Source organism: Battus philenor, unplaced genomic scaffold (genome assembly GCF_028537555.1).
Source record: "Battus philenor isolate CCGP_79_NKW_IND1 unplaced genomic scaffold, ilBatPhil1.0.hap1 SCAF_17, whole genome shotgun sequence".
Lineage (NCBI taxonomy): Eukaryota > Metazoa > Arthropoda > Insecta > Lepidoptera > Papilionidae > Battus > Battus philenor.
In genome coordinates, this window is record NW_027181679.1 from 6,982,534 (window position 1) to 6,996,647 (window position 14,114).

Sequence of the window (14,114 nt, forward strand, 5' to 3'; positions counted from 1 at the left end):
AGCAGCGTCCATTTGTGCGCATCATGTCTGGCTCAGGGTTGACTTCTCAGGCTCAGCTTCAATACATTCTGCAATGGTTTCAAGAATTTAGTGAGATACAAAGAGAAGACTTCCTCCCCATTTTGGCAGCAGCACAAAGCAATAAACCAGACCAACTTGCACTGACACTTTCAACTCTCACTTGCCAAGATAAACCTGTTAGTTTATTTCAATGCCGTGTAAGTAATTACAATTTAAATTTTATGGATATTTCTCTTTTAGTGCATTATTTTAAAAAGTGAAACTTGCTTATAATTTTAATTTGTTTAAACTCTTAGACTTTTTACTACATGGTTGAATAAGATATATACTTTTAGAGGTATAAAGCATATCTAAGATATTTTTACATGTAAAAGTAAATTCATTTATCTGTTTCTTCTACTTCACTCCTATATTTTGTTTTTATGTGAATTGTGAGATATACTATTGAAGATCTAGTGAATTTGGAATAAGTAGGAATATGTCTTTACAATTATCATTTACTATCATCTAGTTAAGTATTTCTATATGATCTGATCTGTTCAGCACTTTGGACTTCTCTCCCATAGTGTTTTACCTGTAAATAAAAGGCCCTAGAGGTTCCCCCCCTCTGCATACAATGTTGCCAAAGTTCTCAAGAACTTTTTGAAGGCAAATAGTCATCAGCAATAGAAAGCCCTATTGTTAATGTTGAGCATTGATGCATCTGTGATTATTACATTTCAGAGATTTACTCTCAGTTCCTTCAAGACGCATTGGTTATTGAATTAGTTTTAATTGAATTTAGATACAGTAGGAGTATGTTGCGGGGTTAGCTAATTACTTAAAGTACTTGTCCCTGAGATTGGATTGTGTAAGTGCTATGGATAAACATATCTGTCTATGTACAGGTTGAGAGTAACTTGTTGAATCTACATTCATTATATATTGGTAATATAAGCAAGATGTGATGTCTTTGTTAAAGCATCAACCTTTTTAAGGACATTGGAAGATGCAGGAAGTACACTATGTTCAACGAGTCCATTTGGGAATTTATGGGACATGCCTATGTCCAGCAGTAGATGTCTTATGGCTGAAATGATGGTGCTCAGAAAATTAAATAATTTTATCCAATTTTCTAATAAATTTATAATATGTAGAATTACTTGGTGATTTATTCTTACACATAATAGAAATTAATACCTTGAAAATTTGTAAAATAGTTGACCATTACATTATATTGTTAATTATAACATAATGGTTTATTGTGACAGCCTTTATAATAAATAAAATAAAATTCATTCTTGAGTCATTCTTTAGCCAACACAATAGACTTATTGTTTGTTTAACAGTTATTCTTTTTAATGAAAACAATATATTAATACTTTTATTTTACATCAATTGAAAGATTTTTAAATTATTTTATTTGTATGATAATAAATGTATTTTATTTTTATTTGTAAAATGATAAAAGCATTTTATTTTAATTTTTCAGATAAAATTGTTCAATGAGTGGTATCCAACATGGTCTGAGGAAGAAAGGGAGAGATTGGCGAAAAAAATATCTGATTTAGATCCAGAGTTTAGTGGCAAACTTCAGGAAGAAATTGTGAAGGGAACCCAAATAAATGGAGATGATGAAACAGTAATCAATGATAAAGACTATTTTGTAGTTGACCAAGAAACAAAGGAAAATAATGATGAAAAAATTGAACATGATGATGAAAAGGAGTTGCCACCCACTCAAGATAACATATCTATTGAAATAACTGCTGCTTCATAAGTGTTCATCATTATAACATATTTTCCACAAAAATTAAGTATTACTATTTATTATGTATTAAAATGTAGGTAGTTATTATTTTATCCAATTTATTTTCTTTTTGACTGATTTCAAATTGTATTGTACATGTGTATAATCTGTATCTTATACAAGTGCAGAATAATTTAAATATTGTGTAAAAAACTTTCTTTTTTAGTAATTTTCTATCATTTTTTATAGTATGTTGGGCACAAAAACACGTATTTTTGTCAATTTCTTTTTTTAATCATTTATTTCAATTAATTAATAGATAACCAAACTATAATATAGAATTCTAAAGCCAATGGTTAAGGTATTGCATGGAACATCTTTTACACTTCTCTTAACACTTGTATATGTAATTAATTTTAATTAGAGTATGTACCTGAAAGTAGAAGTTTTATGTGCATTGTTGTTTTACTTACATATTTTATATTGAAAAATATTTTTTTTATTAAATGAGTAGGTTAGATATTCTGATAATTAGATGTTATAGATCTGATTTCATTTGAATTGTAAAGAATGTTCCTTAGAAGCACAATAACATTCCATAAATCATTCCTCTAGAGATATTTTTCCTATTGTCCTGGGAAGTTTGATATTTTATAATAAATAATTAAAGTAATCAAAAATTAGAATTTTTACTTTGTTTATACTTAGTAATAAATAGTTATCGAATTTCTCCTAATAATATTAACTGGAAATATAATATTTATAAGTCAATGTTATAATATAATCAGTCAGTATTTTTTTTTAAAAAATAGTTTTTGATAATCTGTATTATGATAAAAATTTTATAACAAAATCATGAATGAGTCGATTTAAATTTATTATGTATTAATATTTTATTGATCACTGTTTATTTTTATGTCGATGTGTTTCTCTAAAAACGTAACAAAGAATGGTTCTCACGGTCTGGTTGCTTGTATTTTATAATTTTGTTCTTAAGTTATTAAGAGACGTATGTATCGTATTAAAGGTTCTAAAAATGTGCCAATGCTGTATTATGAATATAAGATGATTTCAGAATTCACGTACAAATTATTTTGTATAATTACGATAAATAAAATATTGTAACTTTGATGAAAACAATAGATCTGAATCAATTCTTATTATAATAAACAAATATAACAAATTTATGTTCGTTTTTTATTCTAAACTATAATTTAAACTCTACTTGCGACTGTACTAAATAATGTTATTCTCGATTTTTACTATATAAACACGTGTTTGTTTATAGGTGCAAAAGCTTTAACTGGTGAATGTATAGCTCATTTGACAGCAAAAAGCGTCTAAGGTGTAAATCATCTATTTTTAATCGCCTTTTGGAATAAAAAATCACCATATTTGTATGAATTTAAATTTCAACCTTTGCTTGAATTTGACATCAATCTTTGCATAAATAAGCATTCCCCGTCTCCATAAGATCTATATTATAGTAATCACCAGCTATTGAGTGCTAGTAAGTTTGATACTTACTCCATCTTTAAAGCGTGTAAAACTCCATGCAACGATTATTTCAAGATAATTATCTGATTTGACATAGTAGGGTTTATAAAATAAATGAAACAAATAGTAAAAATAAAAAATAATAGTGTTTTATTTAGCATTTATTATTTTCATGGCACAAATTAATGTTTTTTTATGCGTCACTGTGATGATATTGAGTTTTTATTCTTTCAATTTGTCCTTGACTGTGTCTGTGTTCATTATTAAAATTCATTCTTTTCAAAATGCTTCAGTCCAGAATATATCAATTGCGTAACAAAATCAGTCAATTCAAGTTAACAAGAATTACATGCTCTTCAAGCAAAGTTTTTTAATCTGTGCTTCTTCAAATTATTGTCATAGGCTACTTCATATTTGCTAATATCCAGTCGACGTAAGACCCCACCCGGGTGTATACTCCTGGCCAGTTAGAGGTTCCACAAGGCGAAGGGCCATAGGAAACTACACCGAATACAAACCAATTTTGAGCTGTTTGCAATTGGCCCATCAGTGGGCCACCGGAGTCGCCCCGGCATGAGTCTTTGCCCTCTTCACCTCCGGCACACAGCTGTTTATCGCTTATTGTTCGGCCGGCTTTCATATAAACTCTGTCGCAGGTGGCTCTGTCTACAACGGGAACTCGTACCTTCAACTTGATTTGCGACATCGTTGCTTGAATAATAAAAAATAAAATTATTTAAATACCAAATAGCAAAGGTTGTAGGTTTTTTATATACAAAATTTACGAGTTTTTTCAAATTTCGAGGACATCCGCCTAGAAGGTGGAAGTATCAAATCACGAATGAGGAGTTCCGTAGACGAACGTAAATAGCCGGACATAGCTCAGGGGATTGGCATGAATAGGCAATGGGTAGGCTACAGGGCGCAGAACTAGCGGCTGCTGGGATATTAAAGTTGAGATGACAGACCGGTAAGAGTATCACATCCGTTGACTAGGACGACCTTGTTAAGATCGTCCTAAGAAACTGAAGGCAGGCCGATTTTAACCGGTACTATTTATCGGTACAAATTTTTTTATGCTGCAATGTAAAAGACCTGCTACAAAAGTCTGACTTTATTTAAGTATGGGTATGGTAGGAGTCTTCACTGGCCGCGAAACAGCATTATGAATGCACTGATTTGAGCTGTACTGTGTTAAAAACGTCACTATGTAAACGTAGATATACAGCAAGATTTTTTAATACAAAATTCTATCTCTGATATACATTGGTATTGGCATTATTACTTATCTAACACTTAATATACCGTTACTTTTAGTCCGCATCCGGCATTTTCTTGCATTAAAAATACACAGTATGATCTGGTATACAGCGGTTCCAGTCAGACTGAACAACAATTATATTTTTTGTTCAGAAGCTATTTTAATTTATTTCAATTAATTTGAGGGGGGTGCCTATGTCTAACAGTGGAAGTTATTTTTATACAAAGAAAAAAAATGCCCTATTCTAATGAACCCTACACAAACTTTTTCGGCTTTGGTTATATATTCAGTATACAAATAACCAAATTTATATATTATTCTGAGATTATTAACACATAATATAGTAGGGGTGACCAAGCTCCTTGATAGTGCGAGCCATTTTTTGAAATTTATTTCGAGCCGCAATTACGCAAAATATTTTTTTTTTCATAAAAGTTATATTAGTTGAAATTACAAAAGTACAAAACATTTGTATTGAAGTTAGACATAATGGCACACGTATATAACCACACTCCTAATAATACATACGATGCGGGTTATTAATTATGAACGGTATTTGGATTTCGCTGATTTTATGGTGGAATAATAATAGTGCTTATTAAGACCAGTAATTTGTTTCGATTTGCCAGAAACTGATATAGGTATTATAAATTTAAATATTGAAATAATTTGACAATCCATCAGAGCCAAAAAACAAATCGTTTAAAGAGCCACATGTGGCTCGCGAGCCGTAGTTTTGCCACCCCTGTGATATAGTAATAATCATAACTTACTATTTTCTGTTTTACCCCAGCCAGCAACTTCCATATCATAACCAGTAAATAAATTCATCCTTTGTTCTGGTGTTGTTGGGAGACAAATTGGTTTTATAAAATCTGTAATAACCGAAAAAAGCGTCAGTGTAAAATGTTCGTTTTTTTTTTAAATCGTGGTCCAAAATTGTCTAATTTTTTTCTTGATTGTTTTTTTTGTTAGAAGCCACGAATAACATATCAAGTTTTATTTAATTATTTAGAAAGATGGCAAATTGAACGTAGTCGCAAAAAATATTTTTCGTATGATTAAACTTTAGTTTTCGGCGTTTAATACCTTTGAGAACCGTAAAACTTCATTACCAGTAAAATCGACGTCCTGGGAGAGCCTTAACAACGCTATATCATTTTGTTGATGTACATTAGACGGGTCATATTTCTCGTGGGGTATTAGTTCCGCAACGCTGATATCCTTGGCGGTCGGACTGCAGTCTTCCTGGAAGCAGTCTCTTGGACTGGAAATATTCCACTCGCCAAGCCGGACTTGAGTTCTATAACAAAATTACTAGTTTTTTTTATCTACATCAGCTCAATAAGTATAGGAACAAGCATCGGTACATCATCATCACAATCATCAGATCAGCCGTTAAACGCGTACTACAAGGTATAGGCCTGCCCCAAAAATCGCCGTGACGATCGGTCTTTTGCTGCCCACATCCAGCGACTTTTCGCGACCTTGACTATGTCGCCAATCAACCTAATAGGGAGCCTAACCACGCCGCGTCAAGAATAATCAAAAACAAATCAAGATCAAGAACCTTTCTTCCCCAATGGCCTGCTATATTCCAAATGTTTTCAAGTTTTCTTTTCTTATCGAGTGTAATTTATTAAAAAAAAACATCCTTAAAGAATGAGCTCTTTCTAAACGACAAATAATTAATCCTTGTATCAATTTTTATAACTTCTATGTCTTTCTATCTTGAACGATAACTCTACTTGTAATGTACTTTATTTCAAGTCAATTTCGCGGTTTTTAAGTTTGTTCTGAAGACACTGAAATTACGCAAAAAAATCCTTTATATTATTTGGAACTGGAAACCGTAAATAATGATCATGTGCCTCGTTACTGTGATAATTTATTAATTTTACTAATCACACAGGGTCATTTACATTAACCATCTATTTACGTTACGAGAAAAATTCCCGAAGTGCCCAGTTTGGCGTTTTAGGAGAATCCTTATAATGGTATTTAGCAATTCATTCTCAAGCTTTTTTTTCACTTAAAAATCCTTCATTGACTATTCTCCAGCATATTTTGGCGGTTATTTCTTAAAGAATACGTTTTTTTATTAGATAAGGTACTTCGCATACGGCTTTTAAAGTTTTACTCCTGTAATAGGCTTTTTTTTGGGTTCAGTAAACTTTATTTTACAATTTCGGATTTTTAATCTTTACTATAACAATTTAATTGAGAGTACGTAACAAGTAATACTTGTGAAATAAAAAAAAACTAAGAATATAGTCATATTTTGTAGCAAGTAGAAGAACATACGGGAAACAGTCAATTCGAATGATAGCAGTAACCAAGGTCCTCTTTAGAGAGGCTTAGTGACTAAACACTACATGGAGCGTCCACCTAAGAGATCTAAAAGTTTAGCAGTTTCTCAAACCGGTGAGATTATGTTACTTCGAGTATAAGTTTCTAAGGGAGTTCGCGAGTTCATTTACTGTAAAGACATCGGACGAACGTCTTCAGCGCTCTTCCTCTAACTAACTAATACGGAGGTCCACCACCAATGTGTATTACCAGTATTACCTACGGCGTTGAAGTATCGTGTCTCACTTTGCGCTTCTTTGACAAGTTCAAAGTTGCTTAATGAGCCATAGTGATGGTTATGCTCGGAATTTGCTTACGAGATGAAATGAAGAATAGGGATATCCGTAGACAAACGAAAATGATCGACGTAGCCTAGAAAATTGACAAATTTTTGAGACACTAGGCAAGTCTCACGTAACGCGTAGAAATGGTGGCCGCTGGGTCTTTAATGTTTTGGAGTTACCCATGAGATGAACAGACGACCTTGTTAAGGTTAAGGAAGCAGGTCGCTTCCAATCTGTTCCATGAGTAATCGACACAGACAATCACATGAGAAGCCTATGTCCAGGAGTGGACGACTAAATTTATGATGATGAAATTAATCTTCGACCCCCAAAATAAAATAGCACTACATCTGACTCAGCCAAAAATCAGATTAACAAGATAGAGAGGATTCGTTTTCTGGGATTATTTCACATATACGATATATGTATATAGTTTTATAATTTAAAATTAAAATTCTTTATTGCCTATATTTTACCTATTTTGTAACAACAAATGTTTTTATGTAATAAGTTATAAATAAAAACGCATCGTTTCTTTTATTATCAATTATGTTGTGTTAGACAGTTAAAATTTGAAAGAAATTATTAAACCTTTTACATAAGTTTTAATACTTAAAGTGAAATTAAAAAAGCATTTGTAATAAAATAAATAAAGAAAACTCACAGTCTCCACGTGGAAGGTAAATCATTTCCTTTAAGGCAATGAGCTGCGGTGAGAACATATCTCGATGATATTAAAACACCGGCACAGTAGAAACCCCAACCTTTTGCTGTAATTATATGAAATATTGTTTATTTAAATTCGTCGTTGTAAAGCATTAGCACTTCATGAATGTAAGTATTTGATGTTAGAACAAGAATATTATATACACGCAAAGCTGACTAACCTAGTCGTTAGCGGTAAAGAAGTTAATAATTTCTGATCGATTTTATTGCCTACAGCTTGAGATAACGGATTTTTGGTAAAAAAAAATTGTTTATTCGTGTATTAATATTATGTGTACATTCAGAAGGATACCGTGTAATACTACATAACATTTGCAAACTAACGTAAAATTTTTAAAATATCTACTCCCATTTTGTTATTCAAAAATGGTAGTTTGTATTATTAGTGCATTAGTCTTTCTTTGTGAGTTTATATATAGTTTGTATATATACTTTTCAGAAAATATAGTGAATTAGATGTCAACATTTTAAATTTTATAATATTCAAATCACCACAAAAGATATCTTATAATACAACAGCAAGCTTTAATCGGGCGAAAGACCAGATAGAGGCTAATCGAAGAAAATGTTTTAATAAATCAATGACTGAAAAAAAGGTACTACTTTTCAAATTTAACATTGTTCATTAAAATTGAATGTACTAATAATTTATTTATGAAAAGTGCAATTGTCTATCACTTTTGGCAACTGCGGTAGGAATTTTCTCTCATGTTTACAGAAATATTACTGACAATAACGCGACAGTGAAAGAATTTAAAAAAGTGAAAACTTTATAGTGATGGTTATGGAAAGAACAGACTGCATAAAAACATTTTTTTAATGGGCTCTAATTTTAAAAATCGTTACAATAGCTAAATTGTTATCCGAAGTCTATTTCAATTAAATTTCTAGCATTAGACACTACCTGCTCCTATTACTTGGTTGACATATATTTATGGGAATATTATATGGAAGGAGTGCCTTATTTCTAGTACTCGTTTAAGTTAAATATTTAATATTATTTATTTATGTAAAAGATACGAAAAAAGCTTATAAGATACAGATAAAGAGAAAAAAGGTTAATCACGTTTATCATAACGCAGAAGTGCAAGCCACGGATGTTCATCGAGGTCTGTAACGGTTCCTCCGACGATCCTATCATTGCTCTGAATCCCACATACGGTGGTGTTTGGCAAGCTGGTTTGCGGTTGATACACCGCACTGGGATCTTTGTAGAGTGACGGGCAGCATACATAATGCTAAAAATTAACTTTCTTTTATTACTTTAGAAACTTTATTGAACATATACTCATACTAAGTTAGAAATCAGACTAATGTTTGTTGAAAAAAGGATATTATAATAAAAAAATATTATTGTAATTTTAAAAAAGACGCAAAGATATCTTTTTTTGAGTTTCTCTCGACACACGTAGTGTATCCACGTCTACGTACATTCTTGATAAGGTAGCGAATGGTCTAGCACAGTCATGTGGTCATCAACTTGATCCGGTTTACTATGTTCACCCTGCGAGCATTAGCTAGTTTCTTGTGATAATAATAACAGTTGCATTTCCAGTTGTACTCTGTGAAAGCTCGTTTTGACTGTTTAACTTTAACACTTCTGGTCTAGCAAGACTATATTAATAATTAACAAGTAATGGCGACGAACGACTTAATCGTAATATTTTACTTTTACGTTTATTTCTCTCATTCAAGCAGACGGTGTGATCAGTCAGAGTATATAATAACTCTCACTGCTGCTGTAGTGGCATTCACAGATTCCGCGGGTTCGAGGCGGCAAGGCGCAGTGATCGTCTAGCCTGAGACCTCTGTTAAGATAGCGGTGCTCGAAGGCTCTCGGAGGAGCCTCGGCTTGGGCAGCTGCATACTGTTATTTCACCGGACTAAGAGACCGTGAAGCTCTTAGATAGCTTCGGCTGACGTTCCATGGAGTGACTAGGCACAAGGCCCTTAACGAAGGGTCCTCGACTTGGGTCACTCGTTGATAAAACTCGCTAAGAATTCCGACATAAAGGCGCCACGCCAGAGAGAACCGCACCTTGACTTGGTCCGTAGCTGTTGACTGAACAATAACACTACTACCATTTCGGAAATCATTACCGGTGGGAGAGAAAGTGGTAGAAGAAACTCCAACAACGCTTCTATCTAGTATAATCAGGACTGGGGTCTCAGAGAAACCTTTATTCTTAACAACATTACATAAAGAGAACGTTAGTTAGTATTTACCTTGTTATTGATGTAGTCGCAACGCAAATTTTTAAAAACCTCAGTTAAGTACGGCGTTGGATGAGTTTTAAACATGTTATAAATACCGGGACAGTCATTTATGACAACACACTTAGAGCCGCCTCCACATGTACCTGTAATTTTAATACGAAAATCAGTTATGATAATAAGTTATAATAGTACAAATGAATCGTGTGTCAGTGGATAGTTACACATAATAGAAGTAGTCAATTTCTCGTAAATTTCTGTTCGAGTATTATAATTTTTTTTATATTATAGAATGCTTAATTTCTATAAAGTGAAAGCTTACCATCTGTGTATCTCGTTAGTATTTTAGTGTCAATGCCAGTCAGTGTAGTAGGTTGTACAGAAATAGAATATTATTCATCAGCATATGTTACTTCGAGTACTATAGGACCGCTCCTTAGATAACCGTGGGGTTATGGGGGATGAGGAAAAAATAATATACCCGTGGCGTAAGCGATGGAACGGAACGGCCAGTTTTCCCCTTATTTTGCCGCGGGTACATCTAAGGCGCGGTACAGTGGTTTGGGTAGCATTATAATGTTCAAAATAATATATTCTCAATATTTTATCTGCATTAGTAATCATTAAATATTAACTTTAAAAAAATAGTTATTTATTTTAAACATCGCAATTAGTGATATAGCGAGGTCATTCCACCGATGTCCTTCGAATTAACAATCCTAATATGAGCAAGATATATATTTTTGCTTATTAGTTATAGATGGCAAAAGACTGCAACAAATTACCTATCATTTATTTAGATTTCGCGGATAAAATAAAATTCAAAATTTCAATGTTCTTGTTATTTTACAACTGAAATGCAGTTAAAAACTACAAATGACTCATTGCAGTTTATTTGTTTTCTTGCTGCTTTTAAAAGAACCTATTACTTGTCGTTGTGATAATATCGGTGAGGAATTTATTTTCCAACCTTTTTTCAAGCAAAGTTTTCTTAAGAAATGTGATTGTATTGAGTCATCATTTATGGTTCTGCGATGTTTGTTCTATTTACATAAATTTCTTTTGCGAAACGTCAAGTCGCTGACGACGGTGTGTGGTTGATTACAAAAAATATACAGGCTGATTGAAGTCGAAGTGGGCAGGCCACACAGCGACCCCGGCATATGGCTATAGAGGTCTAAAGCTTTTAGAGTGGAAACCACAAACCAGCAAGCGCAGCGTAGCCTCTATTGAGGAGGTCTATGTCCATCGATGGACATCTTACGACCGAAGTGATGATGACAAATCTAGTGTGTCATGTCCAATACATCGTTGGCAACGTTGTCGGGCCGTAGTTAATTATTAGGGTTTTTCAATTTAGTTAGTAATATTTATTTATAGTTTGATGGAATTAGCCATATAATATGGCCTCATAGTTATTCTCGACTAGTTTAAGAGTGTTGCAAAGTTAGTAAGTAGTAAGTAAGTAGAAAGTAAAAAGTAAGCAGGTGTTTAAATGTGTTTGATAAATAACACAAAACATATAATACTATATTTACTAAATAAATTCATTTAGGAAGCTGTAATTTTATAATTACAAATGTCATTAGCGAGTATACGTTATATTAATAATATTGTATTTGAATTGTCATGTATAAAAAGTAACAAAAAATTTAAGTTAGCGGAAATTGCCCACCAATAATTAAAGCAAATAACCGTTTATTATAAACGCCAACTGCAAATTAGTTCCAAGTGCGCGTCTTTTATAATACCATAGAACTGGTTTGCCTTCTCGTCCCGTCGAGTCATTGGTCGACTTGTGTTACTGTGTACATTAGGTACAGTCGCGAGTGAAATGATAAAATCACCGCTATTGCTTTTTAATTTTTAAGTCGATTTAATGTAAAAATAAGTTGTACGAAATTTATATTATAAGAAAAAAAGATCAATGACATTTTATTATACTGTAGAACGCTTCAAAACAGTCTGAATACTTAAAGCTGTAAGTCTATAAACAAAAACATTATGACTATTGACTAACATGTAAGTAATTTACATTAGACCTTCAGGAGTTGTTGTTTGAGTATAATTAAACGTGTCAAAATGACACTGTGTATAAGTGTACTAAATAAAAGAAGAGATCTGTTGTAATATAGAATCTATGAAACATTAAAACATTGGCTTAAATTTATGTTAAAAATATAGTAAGACGCTTGTAAGCTAACTACTTACTTTGGGTTGAAACTACTGTTAATAAAATGCCTAAAATGAAGGCACTGCATATTGAATCCATTACAACAAGTCACGAATTTAAATCAACTAAAACAGTGTTATATATATTACGACCTCGGACTCACTGATAGCACATTAACAAGATTCTTGTGTAAAAGGTTATCAAAGATTAACACTCCCGTCACAACTTACGAGCGGAAACAAGTCAGTTTAATAATTTCAACGAACTACGAGAAGTAAACATATTTAAGAAAAAATCAATTATACGGAGACGACGCACGATCCCCACTTTGGTTCGTTCACTAAGAACTGAGCGAATTCGTCATCTGCCCGACCAAGTTTTATAGTAATTTTTCCTCAACATGCGGTCGTATGAATCCCGGGGTATTCTTGTTAGATCAAGAATGATCCTCACTTTGACGCCAATGTGCGCTCCCAGTGCGTCATCCAATGTATAGATGCCGTAAACAGCCTTTACATATTTATTTATTTTTTAATTTTCCCACCATACAAGCCTACTCAGAGTAGTTAAATATGTATATGTATCGGCGACAGTATATAGGTTACTTAATAAAGTCTATGCTATATATTCTGTGATGTGTTTGTATACATAAATTGTAATTTTCCTCTGAGATGAAATGTAGGTTTTACCATACATTTTCATTTATTATAAATATTGATATCTATAACGTATTTTAATTTTCTGTAATAGAGTTTTCGAAATAACTTGATACCTGTTGCGTTTTCTGTCTTTAGCTACAAAACGGCGTCTCATTAACTCAGTAAAAGCACGACGTTTGACGATACGATAATTTGACGTTACTTGATTCAAAAGATTATATACACATTATTAGCAGATAAAAGTTTTAAAGGGGTGAATGTATTGTTCATTTTCCGGCAAAAAGCTTCAAAGCCTTTACACCTATTTTCAATCACTCTGTATAAAGTACTAATTCTGTTTATAAAATATTTTAATTCGGGCATTATGAAGTTTTTTCGCGTCAATTTGCAAATGTACGTAAATTATTTTGAAAATGCTCCGGATTTTTACAGCGGCACTCACGCGAGTCATGATGTTTTTATTTTTTAAATAAGAGATAGCTATATTCAATAGACAGAGATAACTAAGATGCGATCACGTAATCATTGGTTAAATAGTGATTAGGTAATTTTTCTTGACCGAACCTCTCGGAAACTTGGGGCATGCAAGATATTTTGTTTTACTTTCTTAACAATATACTAATGACGTATACTATGAATTGATATTTATAGCAGTTAAATTTCGCTAGTTGAAAAATGGTCGGTATTTGGATATTAATACTAGAAGTTAACGGCACAATTTATTAAAGAATTATATAGTTCTGTTTCATATGATATAACTATTGCAATTGATGGTATAACCTACCCACCTACGAACTATCGGCTCGTCAATATCTTAAGCGACGCCGTAGATCACGTATTAAAGTGATAAAGATGTGATGTTGCGTTACTTGAAGTTATTATGTACACAATAAAGTAGTCGAAGGCAGGCTATCCACCAAAAGACACTCAAAATAAAATTTTTTGGTGTATAAGTTTTTTAAGTCAATAACTATTAATCCGTGGCAAAGGTAGCTGTTTAGAGTTATCATAATTACCGTTATTTTAAATAAAGATCATTTGAAATTAGAACATCGGTATTTCCTAAAAGAAATCTTATATAACAGAATAAACATTTGGAACCAAAAGTAGCAATTGCTAATTTACAAACTCCAACATTTTGATACACAACGTGCTTTCATTTATAATAACTACACAGCAATAAACTTATGTTAAATATATC

The 14,114-nt window shown here is 32.4% G+C and overlaps 2 protein-coding genes across 2 annotated transcripts; one reads left to right on the top strand and one right to left on the bottom strand.

Moving 5' to 3' along the window:
* LOC137919905 (uncharacterized protein C14orf119) lies at window positions 1–2,896 on the top strand. The gene is made up of 2 exons (XM_068763125.1): window positions 1–218; window positions 1,493–2,896. The coding sequence occupies exons 1-2, from the start codon at window positions 24–26 to the stop codon at window positions 1,778–1,780; spliced, it is 483 nt and encodes a 160-aa protein (XP_068619226.1). The 5' UTR covers window positions 1–23; the 3' UTR covers window positions 1,781–2,896.
* Window positions 2,897–3,374: 478 nt separating this feature from the next.
* On the bottom strand, window positions 3,375–12,600 carry LOC137920106 (CLIP domain-containing serine protease HP8-like). Its single transcript, XM_068763349.1, has 7 exons — window positions 12,293–12,600; window positions 10,094–10,227; window positions 8,934–9,105; window positions 7,806–7,911; window positions 5,624–5,811; window positions 5,282–5,383; window positions 3,375–3,958 (listed from the first exon to the last, which is right to left on the bottom strand). The coding sequence occupies exons 1-7, from the start codon at window positions 12,351–12,353 to the stop codon at window positions 3,651–3,653; spliced, it is 1,071 nt and encodes a 356-aa protein (XP_068619450.1). The 5' UTR covers window positions 12,354–12,600; the 3' UTR covers window positions 3,375–3,650.
* Window positions 12,601–14,114: the final 1,514 nt, after the last annotated feature.

What these genes read in the sequence shown, in the direction of transcription:
- LOC137919905 (XM_068763125.1), top strand. Translation starts at nt 24, where the DNA reads ATGTCTGGCTCAGGGTTGACTTCTCAGGCTCAGCTTCAATACATTCTG. An exon ending in TTAGTTTATTTCAATGCCGT is followed by an intron (nt 219 to 1,492) that starts GTAAGTAATTAC and finishes TTAATTTTTCAG; the next exon opens with ATAAAATTGTTCAATGAGTG.
- LOC137920106 (XM_068763349.1), bottom strand. Translation starts at nt 12,353, where the DNA reads ATGGATTCAATATGCAGTGCCTTCATTTTAGGCATTTTATTAACAGTA. An exon ending in AACAGTAGTTTCAACCCAAA is followed by an intron (nt 10,228 to 12,292) that starts GTAAGTAGTTAG and finishes TTAAAATTACAG; the next exon opens with GTACATGTGGAGGCGGCTCT. An exon ending in ACTTCTGCGTTATGATAAAC is followed by an intron (nt 7,912 to 8,933) that starts GTGATTAACCTT and finishes ATATAATTACAG; the next exon opens with CAAAAGGTTGGGGTTTCTAC.